General features: G+C 65.7%; 2 protein-coding genes across 2 annotated transcripts; one reads left to right on the plus strand and one right to left on the minus strand.

The window, feature by feature from the left end:
- The first annotated feature begins 351 nt into the window (after window positions 1–351).
- On the plus strand, window positions 352–2,398 carry LOC112124735 (phosphofurin acidic cluster sorting protein 1-like). The gene is made up of 3 exons (XM_024223209.3): window positions 352–1,039; window positions 1,165–1,278; window positions 2,229–2,398. The coding sequence occupies exons 1-3, from the start codon at window positions 628–630 to the stop codon at window positions 2,342–2,344; spliced, it is 642 nt and encodes a 213-aa protein (XP_024078977.1). The 5' UTR covers window positions 352–627; the 3' UTR covers window positions 2,345–2,398.
- Window positions 2,399–4,029: 1,631 nt separating this feature from the next.
- On the minus strand, window positions 4,030–14,014 carry LOC113405960 (cullin-9-like). The gene is made up of 14 exons (XM_026647292.2): window positions 13,634–14,014; window positions 11,886–11,981; window positions 10,391–10,566; window positions 10,110–10,243; window positions 9,842–10,027; window positions 9,052–9,167; window positions 8,333–8,515; window positions 7,704–7,861; window positions 7,066–7,279; window positions 6,623–6,794; window positions 6,187–6,335; window positions 5,552–5,669; window positions 4,634–4,830; window positions 4,030–4,554 (listed from the first exon to the last, which is right to left on the minus strand). The coding sequence occupies exons 1-14, from the start codon at window positions 13,733–13,735 to the stop codon at window positions 4,258–4,260; spliced, it is 2,298 nt and encodes a 765-aa protein (XP_026503077.1). The 5' UTR covers window positions 13,736–14,014; the 3' UTR covers window positions 4,030–4,257.
- Between the last annotated feature and the right edge of the window lie 156 nt (window positions 14,015–14,170).

Here is a 14,170-nt window from a genome sequence, read left to right on the forward strand (position 1 = left end):
GGGAGCCGGGAAGGTCCCATCTACACCCCTCAGGGCCCCAGGACTGCGAGTGCCCATCCTGCCCCAGCACAGAGCCACAGGCAAGGGGGTGTCATGGCCCTCGGCCCCAGAGCAGCCCCACTGCTGCCCTGGGGATACGCCCCCCCCCGCGGCTCAGCCCCCCTGTATCCCTCTAACTTGGTCCTGCCTTTCCCTCTTGCTAGTGGACTCTGATGACGCCACAGTCTGCACCAGTTCCCTGCTGAGCTCTGCATCTCCAGCCAGCGCAGGGACCCCCCACAGCAAGGAGGCCATGGGCACCCCACCGCCCTCCCCGTCTGTCAGCAGCGGCCTCTCGGGGGCTGGGTGAGGCTCCGCCAGGGGGACTGGAGGGAGGCCGGAGTAGGGTTAATGTCCCGCAGGCTTGTTAACCATTTCCCTCCAGCAGAGCCAGCCACACTGCTCTGTCCCAGCCCGCCTGGCGTGTTCACCCTCCTCTGTGTCCCCTGGCCCAGAAGGGAGGGGGTCCATGCTGCACCATGTGGGGTACGCACTGCCAGGCAGTGAGGGGCGGGGGCTGTGCCACACCCCCCCAGCCCCCGGGCCTGAGACGCTCTGGTTGTTAAATGAAAGCGGAGATTGCGGGCGATGTTCCCGTGCCCCTTGGGCCACATGGGTGATGCCCATGGGGAGGAGGGGCTGGAGCTGGCTGTGGGGCAGCAGGAGACCCGAATGGGGCTGGATCCGGAGGGACGCTGGTACGGGGAGGGGGTGGCTAGGCCCAGCCCTGAGGGGCGGAGCGTGGCTGGGGCTATGTTGCTGTGGCTGTCGCCCAGGTCCCTGAGCCCCGGCGTGGAGGTGATGGGCCTGCAGGTCGACTACTGGACAAGCCAGGGGCCGGAGAAGAAGAAGGAGGGAGAGAAGCGGGAGATGGGCTTGAAGAACACACTGAAGAGCAACTTCCGGTCGCTGCAGGTCAGCCGCGTGCCCGGCGCCGGGGAGCTGGTCCCCCCCAGCACCATGGCCATGACCGTGGTCACCAAGGAGAAGAACAAGAAAGGTAACGGCTGGCAAAGGCCCAGGCAGGGCCTGCACCTGTCCCAGCCTGCCCTGGAGGGGGCGGAGAGTCCCAGCCTGGCTCCCCTGGCAGGGCTGGCTCTAGGAGTCTTTGCTTTCTCCTCCCAGTGATGTTCCTGAGTAAGAAACCCAAGGAGAAGGACCTGGAGCCCAAAAGCCAAGTCATCGAAGGGATTACGCGCCTGATCTGTACGGCTAAGCACCAGAACACCATGCTCCGAGGTGAGGGCGGCCCAGCACCATGCCACACCCCTCCAGAGAGCCAGCCAGGCCAACAGCTCTGCCCCACCACTTGGACACCGGGGGCTGGCTGAGCTCTGCCAGAGTCTCTCTCTCCCCCGGCCCAGCTCTGGGGGGGTGAGCTGTGCATGCACCCACACAGCCCTGCCCCCCACAGCTGAGCTGCATGTGTGCTTTGAGCACAGCGACCAGAACATTGGGCACCATTAAGAAAGAGATAGATAATAAGACAGAAAATATCCTATTGCCTCTGTATAAATCCATGGTACGCCCACGTCTTGAATACTGCCTGCAGATGTGGTCGCCCCATCACTAAAAAGATCTATTGGATTTGGAAAAGGTTCAGAAAAGGGCAATAAAAATGATTAGGGGTTTGGAACGGCTGCTGTATGAGAAGAGATTAATAGGACGGGGACTTTTCAGCTTGGAAAGGAGATGACTAAGGGGGGATCTGATAGAGGTCTATAAAATCATGACTGGTGTGGAGAAAGTAAATAAATAAGTGCTATTTACTCCTCTTAACACAAGAACTAGGGGTCACCAAATGAAATTAATAGGCAGCAGGTTTAAAACAAAAGGAAGTATTTTTTCACACAACGCACAGTCAACCCGTGGAACTCTTTGCCAGAGGATGTTGTGAAGGTCAAAACTATAACAGGATTCAAAAAAGAACTAGATAAGTTCACGGAGGACAGGTCACCATCAAAGGCTATTAGCCAGGATGGGCAGGGATGGTGGCCCTAGCCTCTGTTTGCCAGACACTGGGAATGGGCGACAGGGGATGGATCACCTGATGATTCCCGGTTCTGTTCATTCCCTCTGGGGCACCTGGCATTGGCCACTGTCATAAGACAGGATACTGGGCTGGATGGACCTTTGGTCTGACCCAGGGTGGCCGTTCTTATGTTTGGCGCTGTGCTCTCTCCTCTCAGTGTCCATCGACGGCGTGGAGTGGAACGACGTGAAGTTTTTCCAGCTAGCAGCACAGTGGCCAACACACGTCAAGCATCTCCCCGTGGGCATCTTTGGCTACTCGAAGAGCGTGTGAGCCAGCCGGGCGGCCCGGGAGCCGGGACTCTGCTGAGTGTGGCAGGAGGCGGCCATGGCCATGGCCCATCCCTTCTGCTGGGCACGGGGGGAGGTTCCAGGCCCTGGCTGTTCCCACTCGGTTTCTTTCCCCCAAGGGGCTTTTAACATGCAGCTAGAACTGGTGCAACGGGGAATCCATGTGGCTTCCAGAGCTACCACCCCCCAGGCCAGCCTCCCACCACCAGGGGGCAGGGGCCCACCCCAGGGAAGGGAGGGGGACTGGGAGCTGCTTGAGGGTGTCTTACTGGTGCTGCACCAGCAGAGCGGGCTGCTCTGGCTCCCGCCGGGGGGTAGCTCAGCCAGTGGCACCCTCTGGCCAGGGCCTAACTTCAGTCACCCCCTTTCGGAAGCCCCAGGGCCCCACTGGCAGCTCCAGGCAGTTGAGGGGTCTCTGCCCCACCCTGCCGTTTCGGTTAGGGGATGTCACCCCTTGCTCAAGGCCCTGCAGCAGCCCCTAGACCTGGGCCCAGCCCCCCTGCCGCCCACTAGGGAACACGAGGGCCGCTGGAGCTGCAGCCTGTGGACCAGCTGAGGCTCTCCTAGCACTGCACGTAGGAAGCCACGAATGTGGCAGGTGGGGGCCTCCTCCACCATCAGCTCCAGGGCCCCAGCGCTAGGGGAGCTGTGCTGCAGCGAGCCTGGGGGGCAGGGCTGCTCCGCAGTGAGGTCCCAGGCACTGGCCCGGGGGGAGCAGAAAGCTGGGCTGGCCCAGCTGTGCCCTCAGCGCCAGGAGCCAGCACCCAGCCATTCACCGAGCCTCCACCCGTCAGTCCGCGCTGCAGCCCCCTGCTCAGAAATGCTAGGGGCAGGCCCACCCGCTGCAGATGGGGGGACCCTGGGCACGGGCTGCGTTTTCCCACTTACTGCTGGCATGGGGTTCACACGAGGAGTGTGGCAGCCTCCCAGCCCTGGCACTGCAGCTGATCTCACACTCCTGCCCTCCGCCTGGCAGACTCCAAGCCCAGCCCAGCCCCTCATGCTGCCAAACCGCTCCCTGCCCTCGGAGACCCAAACGGGGGGCTGGGCGGCCGGCGGGGGCGTTACCCTGTTTTTTTTACAAGATTCTATTTTTTTTAAACTTACTGTATGGTTGCTTTTCTGGATTAATTTTAATAAATTAATGCTGGTACCACTGTGACTGAGGTGCAGGGTGTGTAGAGCTGGGCCCCGTGCGGGAAGGGGGTGCAGAGCCCCTCAGCCATGGCCAATGCTGCTGCCTCTCACACAGCTGTGTTCTGGTGGGCGAGAACCCCACATGTGGCGGGCGCTGGGGCTTGGGGGCTTACAAACCGTGCATGGCTATGGCTGCTGCAGATGCCAGGTACTGCGCAGAGCGCAGCTCCCAGGAGACGGTGCCAGCCAGGCCAGGAATGCCAAGCCCAGCTCCAGGGACTTGCCATCAATGCTGACCCCCCCGTCCCAGGCACCTGGGAGAATCAGGAGCTGCCAGTGGAGCCAGACGGCTCAATTCTGCCACTAGCCTAATGGGGGTGCTGGCACCAGCCTCACCAGAGCAAGGGAGGGAGCCCCCCATAACCTCCAGCTGTGCCCAAGCCCCTGCACACTGGGGGTGAGGTGCCAGCTCTGCCGTTCCCTGGTAGGGCCCAGGGCTGCGGGCACAGATCAGCAAAGGGAGGGCACAGATCAGCACAGCTGTTTTATTTAAATTAAAAACCTCGAGCCCTTGGGAATCGTGTCTTGTGCTCCAGGGGCAGTGGCTGGGCCCAGGCAGGGCTTCTCCTGGCTCGAGCACCAGGCGTGCCTAGACCCCCAGCACCGGGCAGCCAATGCACTGCCTGTGGCTGGGGCTCCGGCACCCCAGGGAGCAGTGTCCGTGCCCGCCTGGCCCACGCGCACAGCCCCGCTCCGCTTCTACCTGAAGGTGGAGAAGGTCTGTCTCCTCTCGGCGCAGGCTGCGTTGGGCATCGTCTTGATCTCCACTGTCTGGAAGGTGACTTGGGGCGGGCGCTGCTGGGGCGGAGAGGGGGAGGGGGAGGGGGTGGGCTCCGTGGAGACGTACTCCAGCAGCTGGGGGTTGTCCTCCTGGCGCCGCACGTAGCCCTGGCTCAGCAGGTGCAGGGTGCAGGACAGCACGTCCGTGCTGCTGCAGCAGAAGCTGAGGAACTTCAGGGCAGGGCCAGACTCCCATTTCTGACAGGCGTCGATCACCTGGGGGGAAAGAGGGCAGTTACTCTGAGGCTGCTGGGGCGCGGAGCAGCGCGGCCGCTCGCCTGCCAGGCCCCCGTACCTTGAACACCAGGTTATCGATGTGCAGCTCCTTCTCCCCTTTCAGGATCTGGATGATGAGGCAGCAGATGATGTTCCTCTTCCTCTCCAGGGTGCTTCCCTCGTCATCCTCCACATTCAGGTACGTCTGCTTGGGGAGCAGCCACAGGCGCTGGCCGGCCGCCCGCGCCAGGGCCCCCTCGTTCAGACGCAGGACGCCTGGGACCAACACAGCCAGGCTCAGCCATGCCTAGGGAGCGGTTCCTCCAGCACCCCCGGCCCCGCTTGGGGACCAGCCCCAGCCCTCCATGGGCCCTCCCCACACATATCCCACCCCCCAGCCCTGCTTGGGGACCAGCCCCAGCCCCTCCATGTGCCCCCCCTTCACATATCCCACCCCCCAGCCCTGCTTGGGGACCAGCCCTAGCCCTCCATGCCCCCCCTCACATATCCCACCCCCCAACGGTGCTTGGGGACCAGCCCCAGCCCCTCCACGCGCCCTCCCTCCCATGTACCCTCTCCGGCCCCTCTTGGGGACCAGCCCCAGCCCCTACACACACATCAGCCCAGTTCTCCCTCCTCCTCCCCTCGAGCCCTGCTTAGGGACCAGCCCCAGGCCTCCCACATACCCCCCACACCATGCCCCCTCTGGCCCTGCTTGGGGACCAGCCCCTCCACACCCACCAGCCCAGTTCCCCCTTCCCCCCCGGCCCAGCTTGGAGACTGGCCCCTCCGGACGCAAACCCCCTTCCAGCTCACAGACAAGCCCCGTGCTCCCTGGCACCTGCTCTGGGCCCAGCCCAGCCCGGCCAACCCTCCACACCCCCACCAGGCCCAGCGCAGGGGCTCCAGGGCTCCATCCCCAGCTGTGGTCCCCCTGTTCAGGGACCACCCAGGGACAGGGCTCAACCCCCCCCCTGCCCGGTCCCTCCATACGCACCCCCCTGAGGCAGGCTCTGGGTCAGGATCCCGGCCTCTCCCGTCAGAGGTTTCAGTGCGTGGCTCAGCAGGACAGGAGACAGCCCCGTGGCCTGGGCCAGGGTCTCCACAGCAACTTCCTGCGGCGCAAAGGAGACAGGAAGTGAATACGCAGGGGCAGGGCCATGGCGGTGGGGCGACAGCTCTGGGGGCCAGGACAGGCCAACTGGGCCAGGTGTCTTGGGGCCACGGCCCAGGGGCTGGGGCAATGGGGCGAGGTCTCTGGGGGCCGTGGCATGGGGGCGAGGTCGCTGGGGGCTGTGGGGGAGGGGCCGGAGGGGGGGGGGGCTGAGGGGCAAAGGGGAGAGAAAATAACACAGATTCCTCTGGCACAAGCCACCCGGGGGAAACAGCGGCTGCTTGGCCACAGGGGGGCAGGGACCAGGGCTGTGGAGATGAGAGTCCAAGGGCTCGGGAAGTGGGGGGGGGGGGGACGAGGGGAGGGGGGGGGGGGCCCGGGGGGGGAGGACAGACCGTCTCTGCCCCATATGGATGAGCTGGGGGGAAGGCGCTCTCTGTGCTGCAAGGACAGGAGCAGTTGGTGCCCCATTTACACCAGCTGTGGGGTCCCACCCCCCAGGGGAGCGGGGGTCCCACCTGGGCGCTGTTGAAGCCCAGCAGGATGTACATCTGCAGGGTGGAGACGTGCAGGGTGGTGCTGCCCGCGAACCGGAGCTCCGCGTGGCCCAGCCACGTCCACTGCAGGCGCCGCGGCTTTGTGTGCTCCAGGCCAAACCGGCTCTGACCTGCAAGAGACGCGGCCAGTCCCAGCAGAGCCACCAGAGCGCCGGGCCCGCGGGGTCCCCGAGCCAGCCGGGGCTGCCCCCCACCCCCAGGCGGGGCTGGAGCTCACCCCACTGCTCAGCCTAGCCCCCGTTCCCCACCCTCCCCCTGGTGCCCCCTCTCCAATCACACGCCCCCACCCCGGTACCCTCTCCCCTGTCACACGCCGCTCCCCGCCACCACCATGGGGCACAGTGTCCACCCCCCAGCCCCTGCCCGGCCCAGTCGCCCCCCCAGCGCCCAGACTCACTGTTGGTGTAGAAGTCGGCGAACCGCGCCAAGTAGCCCCCGAGGGGCCGCGGGAAACACCTGCTGGGATCCTCCAGGTAGCAGAGCGGGGAGACGGTCCAGCAGCGCGGGGACAGGGCCAGCACCTTCACCTCCGGCTCCTCCTCTGGCTCGGCCGGCTCCTCCTCCATCGCCTGGGGATGGGCGCAGGGGTCAGGCTCCCGCCAGGGGCTCGTCTGCGGCACCTCCTGGGAAGGGAGGGGGCACGGCCCAGACCCCGCCCCCCAGGGGAAGGGAGGGGGCACAGCACAGACCCCGCTCCCCTCCCCAGCCCTCCATGTTCTCCCCCCATGTGCCCGGGGAAGGGAGGGGGAACCGCACAGACCCCACCACCCTCCCCAGCCCCCCATGTGCCCGGGGAAGGGAGGGGGCACAGCCCAGACCCCGCCCCGCCCGGGTTCTCACCGCATCCTCCTGGCCCGCGTCCAGCTCCAGCAGGCGCTTGTCGAGCTGCTGCAGCTGGAAGAGGTGGAATTGCTGCTGCAGCTCCTCCGACTCACTCAGGCTCTTCAGCATCTGCTGGGGGAAGCGATTGGGGAAGCAGAGCCCGATCTGCTCCACGACGGCCCGTTCCAGCCACACGTTCCCCTGGGCCAGGAGCCGGTCGCCCAGGTAATACCTGCAACGGCAGCCGGCGTCAGGGCAGGGCCAGAGCCCCCGACTCCCTCCCCGGCCCCTAGACCTGGAGCCACCCCCAATTCCCATCCCGGAACCCCCCCGGGACCCTCCATGCCTTCGCTATGGCCTGGAGCAGGGCATGCCGGCCGGCCGGCCGCTGGTGAACGCTGTGGGGCCCGGGGCTGGGCCTGACCCAGCCTGTGGGCCCTGCAGTGCCCTGCTGCCCCCCTGCAAGCCACGGCTGGGGACACAGGCTCTGGGCTGGTGGCCGGGGTCCGGCTGGACTTTGGGGAGCCCACGGCCCGAGCCGAGCCAGAGCCCCCATGACAAGCCAGGCACCAGCACCCGCTGATGCGCCGGGCAAAGCCAGAGCCCAGGCCAGGCGAGGGGCACAGCTCCCCACACCCCCGGCTGGGGCCCCTCACCGGTAGAAGTGCTCGAAGGTGTTGGCGAGCTCCAGGCCGGAGAGGAAGAGGATGGGCTCCAGGCTCCGCTGCAGCCGATGCAGCGACTCCACGTTGCCCGCGTCCGTCTGGCTTTCCTGGATCCGCTGGTCCACATAGCGAGCGAACTGCTCGCTCACCTGCGGGGGAGAGCGCCAGCTGCCAGGGCCTGCTCGGGGCGGCTCCCCACGGCAGCTCAGGGGACACCCACATGATGGGGGGGCTCTGGGGGAGGGAACAGTCCTGCGGAGGGGGAGGCCACTCCCTAGGAGCTGGGGTCACCCCACCCGTGGAGACGGGGAGGCGGGGCCGTGGGAGCTGCGTGTCTGGGCGGTGGGCAAGGGGGCTTGAGGGGCCCGCTCCCTCTCAGAGCCCAGGGCTGTTGGAGCAGCGGGGGTTAACTGGCAGAGACCCCCATGCACCTGGGACCCCTCAGACCCCGGACGGCAGCCAGGAGCGTGGCTGGGCAGAGCCGACGCCGGGGGGCTCGGCCCCACTGGGGCACAGGCAGCCTCTAGCCCCGCGGGCTGGCACCAGGCCGAGCAGCCTGGAAGCGCTCCTGGGCCCCAGGCTCCCCCCCCACCCCCGGGCCAGGCCAGCCCCCCACTCACGTGCATGGCCGTCAGGAAGGAGAGCTGCAGCAGGGCCCCGGAGAAGCCCTGCCGCAGGGCCAGCGCGAAGGCCGTCTGCTGCCCGAACAGCTCCTCCATGGCGCCGCGCAGGCCCAGGTAGAGCCGGCAGTACCGCTCCACGAAGTCCGGCCCCTGCCACCACGACTCCAGGAACCGCTTCACCTGGGCAGGGGCAGGCGGCACTCGGTTACAGGCGCGGGGAGGGCCCCGGGGGGAGGGGGAGGGACAGGCTGGGCTGGACGCGGGGAGGGGACAGGCCGGGACAGGTGTCTGTGGGGGGCAGGATGGATGGGGGGGCGGGGGGAGGGCCCTGGGGGGATGGGCTGGCCAGCCCCAGGGGGTACAGGGTGGGCCGGGCGTGGGGGTGGCCCCGAAGGTGGGGAGGGTCCCAGGAGGACAGGACGGGCCAGGCGTGGGTAGGTCTCTCCGTATCTAGTGTCCCATGGGCCTGGGGCAGGAGCTGCAGAGACAGAGGTGGATGGGGGCCTGCTACCCCCACGCAGGGTGGGGAGGGGGTGGGCAGCAGATACACACACAGATCAACAGCCCCCTCCCAGCTGCTGCTGCAGGACACACTCCTCCCCCATGCCCCCCCCCCCGCACACACCTGCTGCTGCACCACGCCCCTCCCCCGTCGCCCCCCCCGCACACACCTGCTGCTGCACCACGCCCCTCCCCCGTCGCCCCCCCGCACACACCTGCTGCTGCACCACGCCCCTCCAGCACTGCGTAATCCCCGTCATGCTGCTGGGCTTCTTCCCCGACACCTTGGCGGCCCCAGAGCTGGTCTCCTTGTTCTTCCCGTTCTTCCCGTCTGCCAAGGGGGGGCCGGCGTGAGAGCAGCGCCCGGGGGGCAGGGCGGGGGCAGCGCCAGCACTACCCCCTCCCCAACCCCAAAGCCGCCTGTGGGGCGAGGGCTGGGCCCGACCCTCCCAGCCTCCCCCGGGGGGGCCCACTTCAGCCCCACACGGTCACTGAGTGCGGGGGAGGGGGCAGGGGCAAGCCGGGCGCTCGGGAGCCAGCCAGCCCCAGGCACCCCGGGGCAGCGGAGTAGCCACGCCCGGCCGGGATCCTGCCCCCTACAACAGGGCTGGCCTTTGCAGAGGGGCGTCTGGCACCTGCCGGCTCTGCCTGTGGGCACCAGACCCACGGATCTGAGTGCTGGGCTAGGCCCCCACGTCTCTGTCTCCTACACCCCGGCCCCAGGGCCTTGAGGAGCAGCCTCTGCTGCGCCAGGCCCAGGGGCTGCCCGCCCGCCCCGCAGAGCGCTCTCCCACCTCACCCCGCCTGCGGGCATCGGGCACACACAGGGTCGAGCCCAGCTTGGCGCCAGTGCCCGGCTCTGGCAGGACGTGCAAAAGGCAGCCCGGAGAGTCCTTACCCGTAGGGACCCCTCTCCCCACTCAGCCCCGGGCAGCACCCCAGGGCCTCCTCCCACAGCCCCCCTCCCTGCCTGGCCCCAAAGCCCCACGGGGGAGGGGCCCTTACTGGCTTTGACCGGGGCTCTCAGCTCCTCGGGCTCCGGGCTGCCGGGGTCCACGTGCACCAGCAGGTGGCTCAGGCGCCGCACGCGGGAGTTGAAGATGGTGGCGCGGCTCTTGGCGCGTCGGGCCGTCTCCAGGTTCTCCAGGTACTCGCTCAGGAGCCAGGCCAGGGGGCTGACGCCGCTGGGATCTGCAAGGCCAGAGGGGGAGGCTGAGCCAGGCGGGCCGGGCGGGCTGGGGGCAGCGGGGAGCCGGGCAGGGGGAACCGGTACCTGGGCTGGTGATGCTCTGCACCAAGGGATTGATTAGGGCCTCCCAGCAGGTCCTGCCCAGAGCCTGGGCCGCCTCGTCATCGGGAAGGAAGCGATCGGCGAACACCTGCTCGTGCCGCAGGGCGCAGTTCAGCCTGCAACAGCAGAGACACCCGCACCAGTCACTGGTGGGGCCCTGGGGCCTTGCCAGCGCTGGGGGGACCCCGGGTACAGACACACACAGGGCAGGGCACTGCCGGGGGCTCTGGGCAGCGCTGGGGGACCCCGGGTACAGGCCTCACCTGTTGAAGAGCTGCAGCAGCTGCATGCGCTCGTCCGCGATCTCCTGGCACCACGTGTGCGCCTGGGTGGTGTAGAACAGGTACGTGCGCCGGCACAGCTGCTCCTTGAAGATCGGCCAGAAGGTGGGCTTGGGCCCCAGGATCTCGATGCCACGCACACGCGTGTCAATGCCACCCTGCACAGGGCACAAAGCTCCCCGGTTAGACGTGGGCCCGCCAGGCCGAGCGACTCCCGGCCCGGGGCCAGGCCTCTCGCTGCCCGTGGAGGCCCTGCGGGGGGCGAGGGAGGCCAGGGACCGGCTCGGCCGCACACAGGGACGGGGGTGTGACGTTGCACTCCATATTTTTTATGGAAATGCCCTTTGAGTGTGACTATGATGTAACTGGAATATGCTGTATGCAAAAGGTCTCTTGTAAGGTATCATAACAAAGGTTATAACCTACTGAATATATTCCTCCTACTTCTATGCATGTATCATTCTTGTATCTGAAGCTAGAAAGATGAAGTGTAACTCTGACGGCCTGTTGTAATTATGCAAAGTGTGGGCCATTAATGGTGGTTTAGAATCGTGATGGCTCCCAGTGACTGGGACAATTGGTTGTAAATGGTTTATTTACCTGTGTAGGTGTGGGCCAGCCCGGGAAGAATGGAGACTAGGTCTTACAGTGACAAGTGACCATGTCACACGATACTGGAATCCATCTTAGATCTGGTACTTTTCCATTTAGAAGGAGGGGTGGGGACCCAGAGAGACAAAGGATTCCCACCTTGTGCCAAAGCTATAAAAGGGGGTGGAGCAGGACAAAGGGGGCTGCCAGTCATGAGAAATCCCCTGCTTACCACCTGAGATGTCTGCTGGAACGAACAAGGACTGGACCAGGGGAAAGGATCGGGCCCAGGCTAGGAAGGAGTCTAGTCTGTGAAAGAAGCTTATTGGAACATCTCTGAGGGTCAGATATAACCTGTAATCAGTTTCTTAATGTATTTAGACTTGCGTGTTTTTGCTTGGTGACTTACTTTGTTCTGTCTCTTATTACTTGAAACCACTTAAATCCTACTTTTTATACTTCATACAATCACTTTTGTTTATTAATAAACCCAGAGAAAGTGATTAATACCTGGGGGAGCAAACAGCTGTGCATCTCTCTCTATCAGTGTTATAGAGGGCGGACAATTTATGAATTTACCCTGTATAAGCTTTATACAGAGTAAAACGGATTTATTTGGGGTTTCCCCATTGGGAGCTGGGTGTCTGGGTGCTGGAGATGACTGAAAACAGCTCAGCAGGTTTCATAAGTCTGCAGCTTTGGGGACGTGGACCAGACCCTGGGTCGGGTTGCAGCAGGCTAGCATGTCTGGCTCAACAAGGCAGGGTTCTGGAAGTCCCAAGCTGGCAGGGAAAAACGGGCTCAGAGGCAAATTCAGCACATCAGGTGACAGTCCCAAGGGGGTCCCTGTGACCGAACCCGTCAGGGGGCCCGCCAGCACACCCACCTGCTGGCAGCGCTTGATCTTGATCTGGATGATGGGCCAGAAGCGGGTCAGGTTCTCCAGGAGGATCACTCGGCTGGCAGAGGGCATGACGTTCACCTGGGGGGGCAGGAGAGACGCAAGCCATCAGGACACAGAGATGACGAGGCCGCGAGAGATCCCGCCCCACGGGAGTGTTGTCCAGGCCCAGCCCCCAGAGCTACGTAAAGTGAAGCCGTGGGGTTAGCGGCGTGCAGGAACACGGGCCCCAAAGGGACGGGGCAAGGAGACGACCAGTAGCTGGGACGGGACTAGCCAGCAAGGCCTCTGCCGCTCCATCAGGCATCCCCAGGGCCCCTCCCAGCCACACCCGGGGAGATCACAGAAAGCATGGCTCTGCTGGAGCAGTCAGATGCGCCAGACCTCTCCACCGCTCCCTGCTGCCCCCCCCCCCGGCAGGGCCAATGGAAGACCAGCCCCTGGGAGCTCCACCGCGCTCAGGAGCTGCCGTCAACCCACCAGGAGAGGCCGCAGAGACCAGAGCCGATGGGGATGGAGAGGTGCCGCCGGGCACGGGAACTGGCTGACAGCCATAGACCAGTGGCCCATCCGAGTGAGACGCAGATCTCCCGTCATACCCCTGGGGCTCCCAGCCCGAGTGGTGCTACTAACCCAGCGTCACACCCCGCTCCCAGTGCCCAGGGGGCTGTAACTGACCCTGCTCCGTCCGCACGCAGCCAGCCGAGCAGGTTCCCAGCACCGCCAGCCCCAGCGCCCAGATCAGGCCCATCCACTGGGTTTGGAGCTGGGGGGGGGGTCCCAATTTCCAGCTTTTCTCTGCAGCGTGGGGGCTGGAGCCTCACTTGGGAAGTGACAGGCGGGATTCTCATGGAATCACCTGCCCCCAGGAGCTGCGGCTTTAAGGAGCAGCCCAGCCGTGCCGAGAGCTGGTGCCAGCGCTGTCACTAAGCACAGACCCAGTGCCCCGCACACCCGGCCGGCCGCCAGCACGGATGTACATGCTGCTCCCAGTAGGAACGCACAGGCCTGCCTGTCTGTCCCACCCACTCCCACGTCCCTCCCCAATGACCTCCTGGGACTCAGCGCTGCCTCGGGGTCCGGAAGGCGGCTCCTCTCGGTCCCTCCTCTGCTCTATGGCCACTGTGCAGCGGAGACTAGCACAATCCAAGCTAGGCACACGGCCCGGCCCAGACAGCGCCTCTGGCTTCTGGCTAGAGGTTTCCCAGGGCAGCTCACTCGGGCGTGGGCCAGGTGGGTAACAGGTCTGGGGAAGCAGAGGGCGGGAGGGTGGCAGGGTCTAGCAGCAGAAAGGAGAGCAGCTAGGACAAGGCAGGCTGTGCCAGGCCTGCACGGGGCGGACGAGGAGCAGGACAGGAGGGGAAGCCGGGACTTGGCCACTGGGTGTCTTGCCCCTCCCCCTGGAGCAGCTGGTCCTGGCCAGCGTTGGAGACGGACCCTGAGCTCGGGGCCCTGCCCTGCTCCTGCCCGCCTAGGAGAGCCCTGGTGACGTGCCTGCCAGGACAGGGCCTACAGGCCTGGGGCTGGCGACTCCCTGCACCTCGGGTGCTGCCTGCCCCAATTCCAAGGCAGTCGTGGCCCCGCCGGCCTGGGCCGGGCCGCCCCAGCTCCACACTGACCAGCAGAGGTGGGCGCTGGCAGGTGCGAAGCTCTCAGCCTGCGCCCGCCCTGCTAGGGAGCTCCCAAGCCACAGGACCCCCTCTCCTGTCCGGGGCGGCCTGGGCCACACTCACCGTATTGAGCTCGGTGCTGATGCTGGCCGGGTTCTCTCCTCCCATGACCACGATCCGGGCTGGCATGTAGCTGGAATCCTCGCTGGCCACCAGCAGGCTCATCTGTCTGCAGCCGGGGAGAGCCACAGCGTCGGCACCGGCCCATTTCTGGGCTGTGCTCCAGGCCGGAGCCTACGGTGCCCGTCCCGAGGGGCACGTCCGCCAGCGGGCTCAGAGCCTCGCATAGCCGCCGGTCCTAACGGGAGCCCCTGGCCCCAGCTCCTGGGGGGCTGCACCTGGCGCTGCACTGCTCTGGGCCAACAGTGCCAACAGCCATCCCAGCAGGGCATATGGCGCCCGTGGACACAGACGAGGGCCCTGCATGGCTGGCTACTGGAAAGGGAACCCACCCCAGCCAGGGAACCAGCATGTGCAGCCCCCCTGTGCCACCTTGGGCACCCTGCCACCCCTCGCCACATTGTTACCTGGGCCCAACTCCCCCCCATCCCCGGGACACCCTGGGCAGCCAGCCACCCTCTGCCCACCTGATCCCTCCTC

This window comes from Terrapene carolina, unplaced genomic scaffold (genome assembly GCF_002925995.2).
Source record: "Terrapene carolina triunguis isolate 2854851 unplaced genomic scaffold, T_m_triunguis-2.0 Scaffold51746, whole genome shotgun sequence".
In the NCBI taxonomy this organism is placed as follows: Eukaryota; Metazoa; Chordata; order Testudines; family Emydidae; genus Terrapene; species Terrapene triunguis.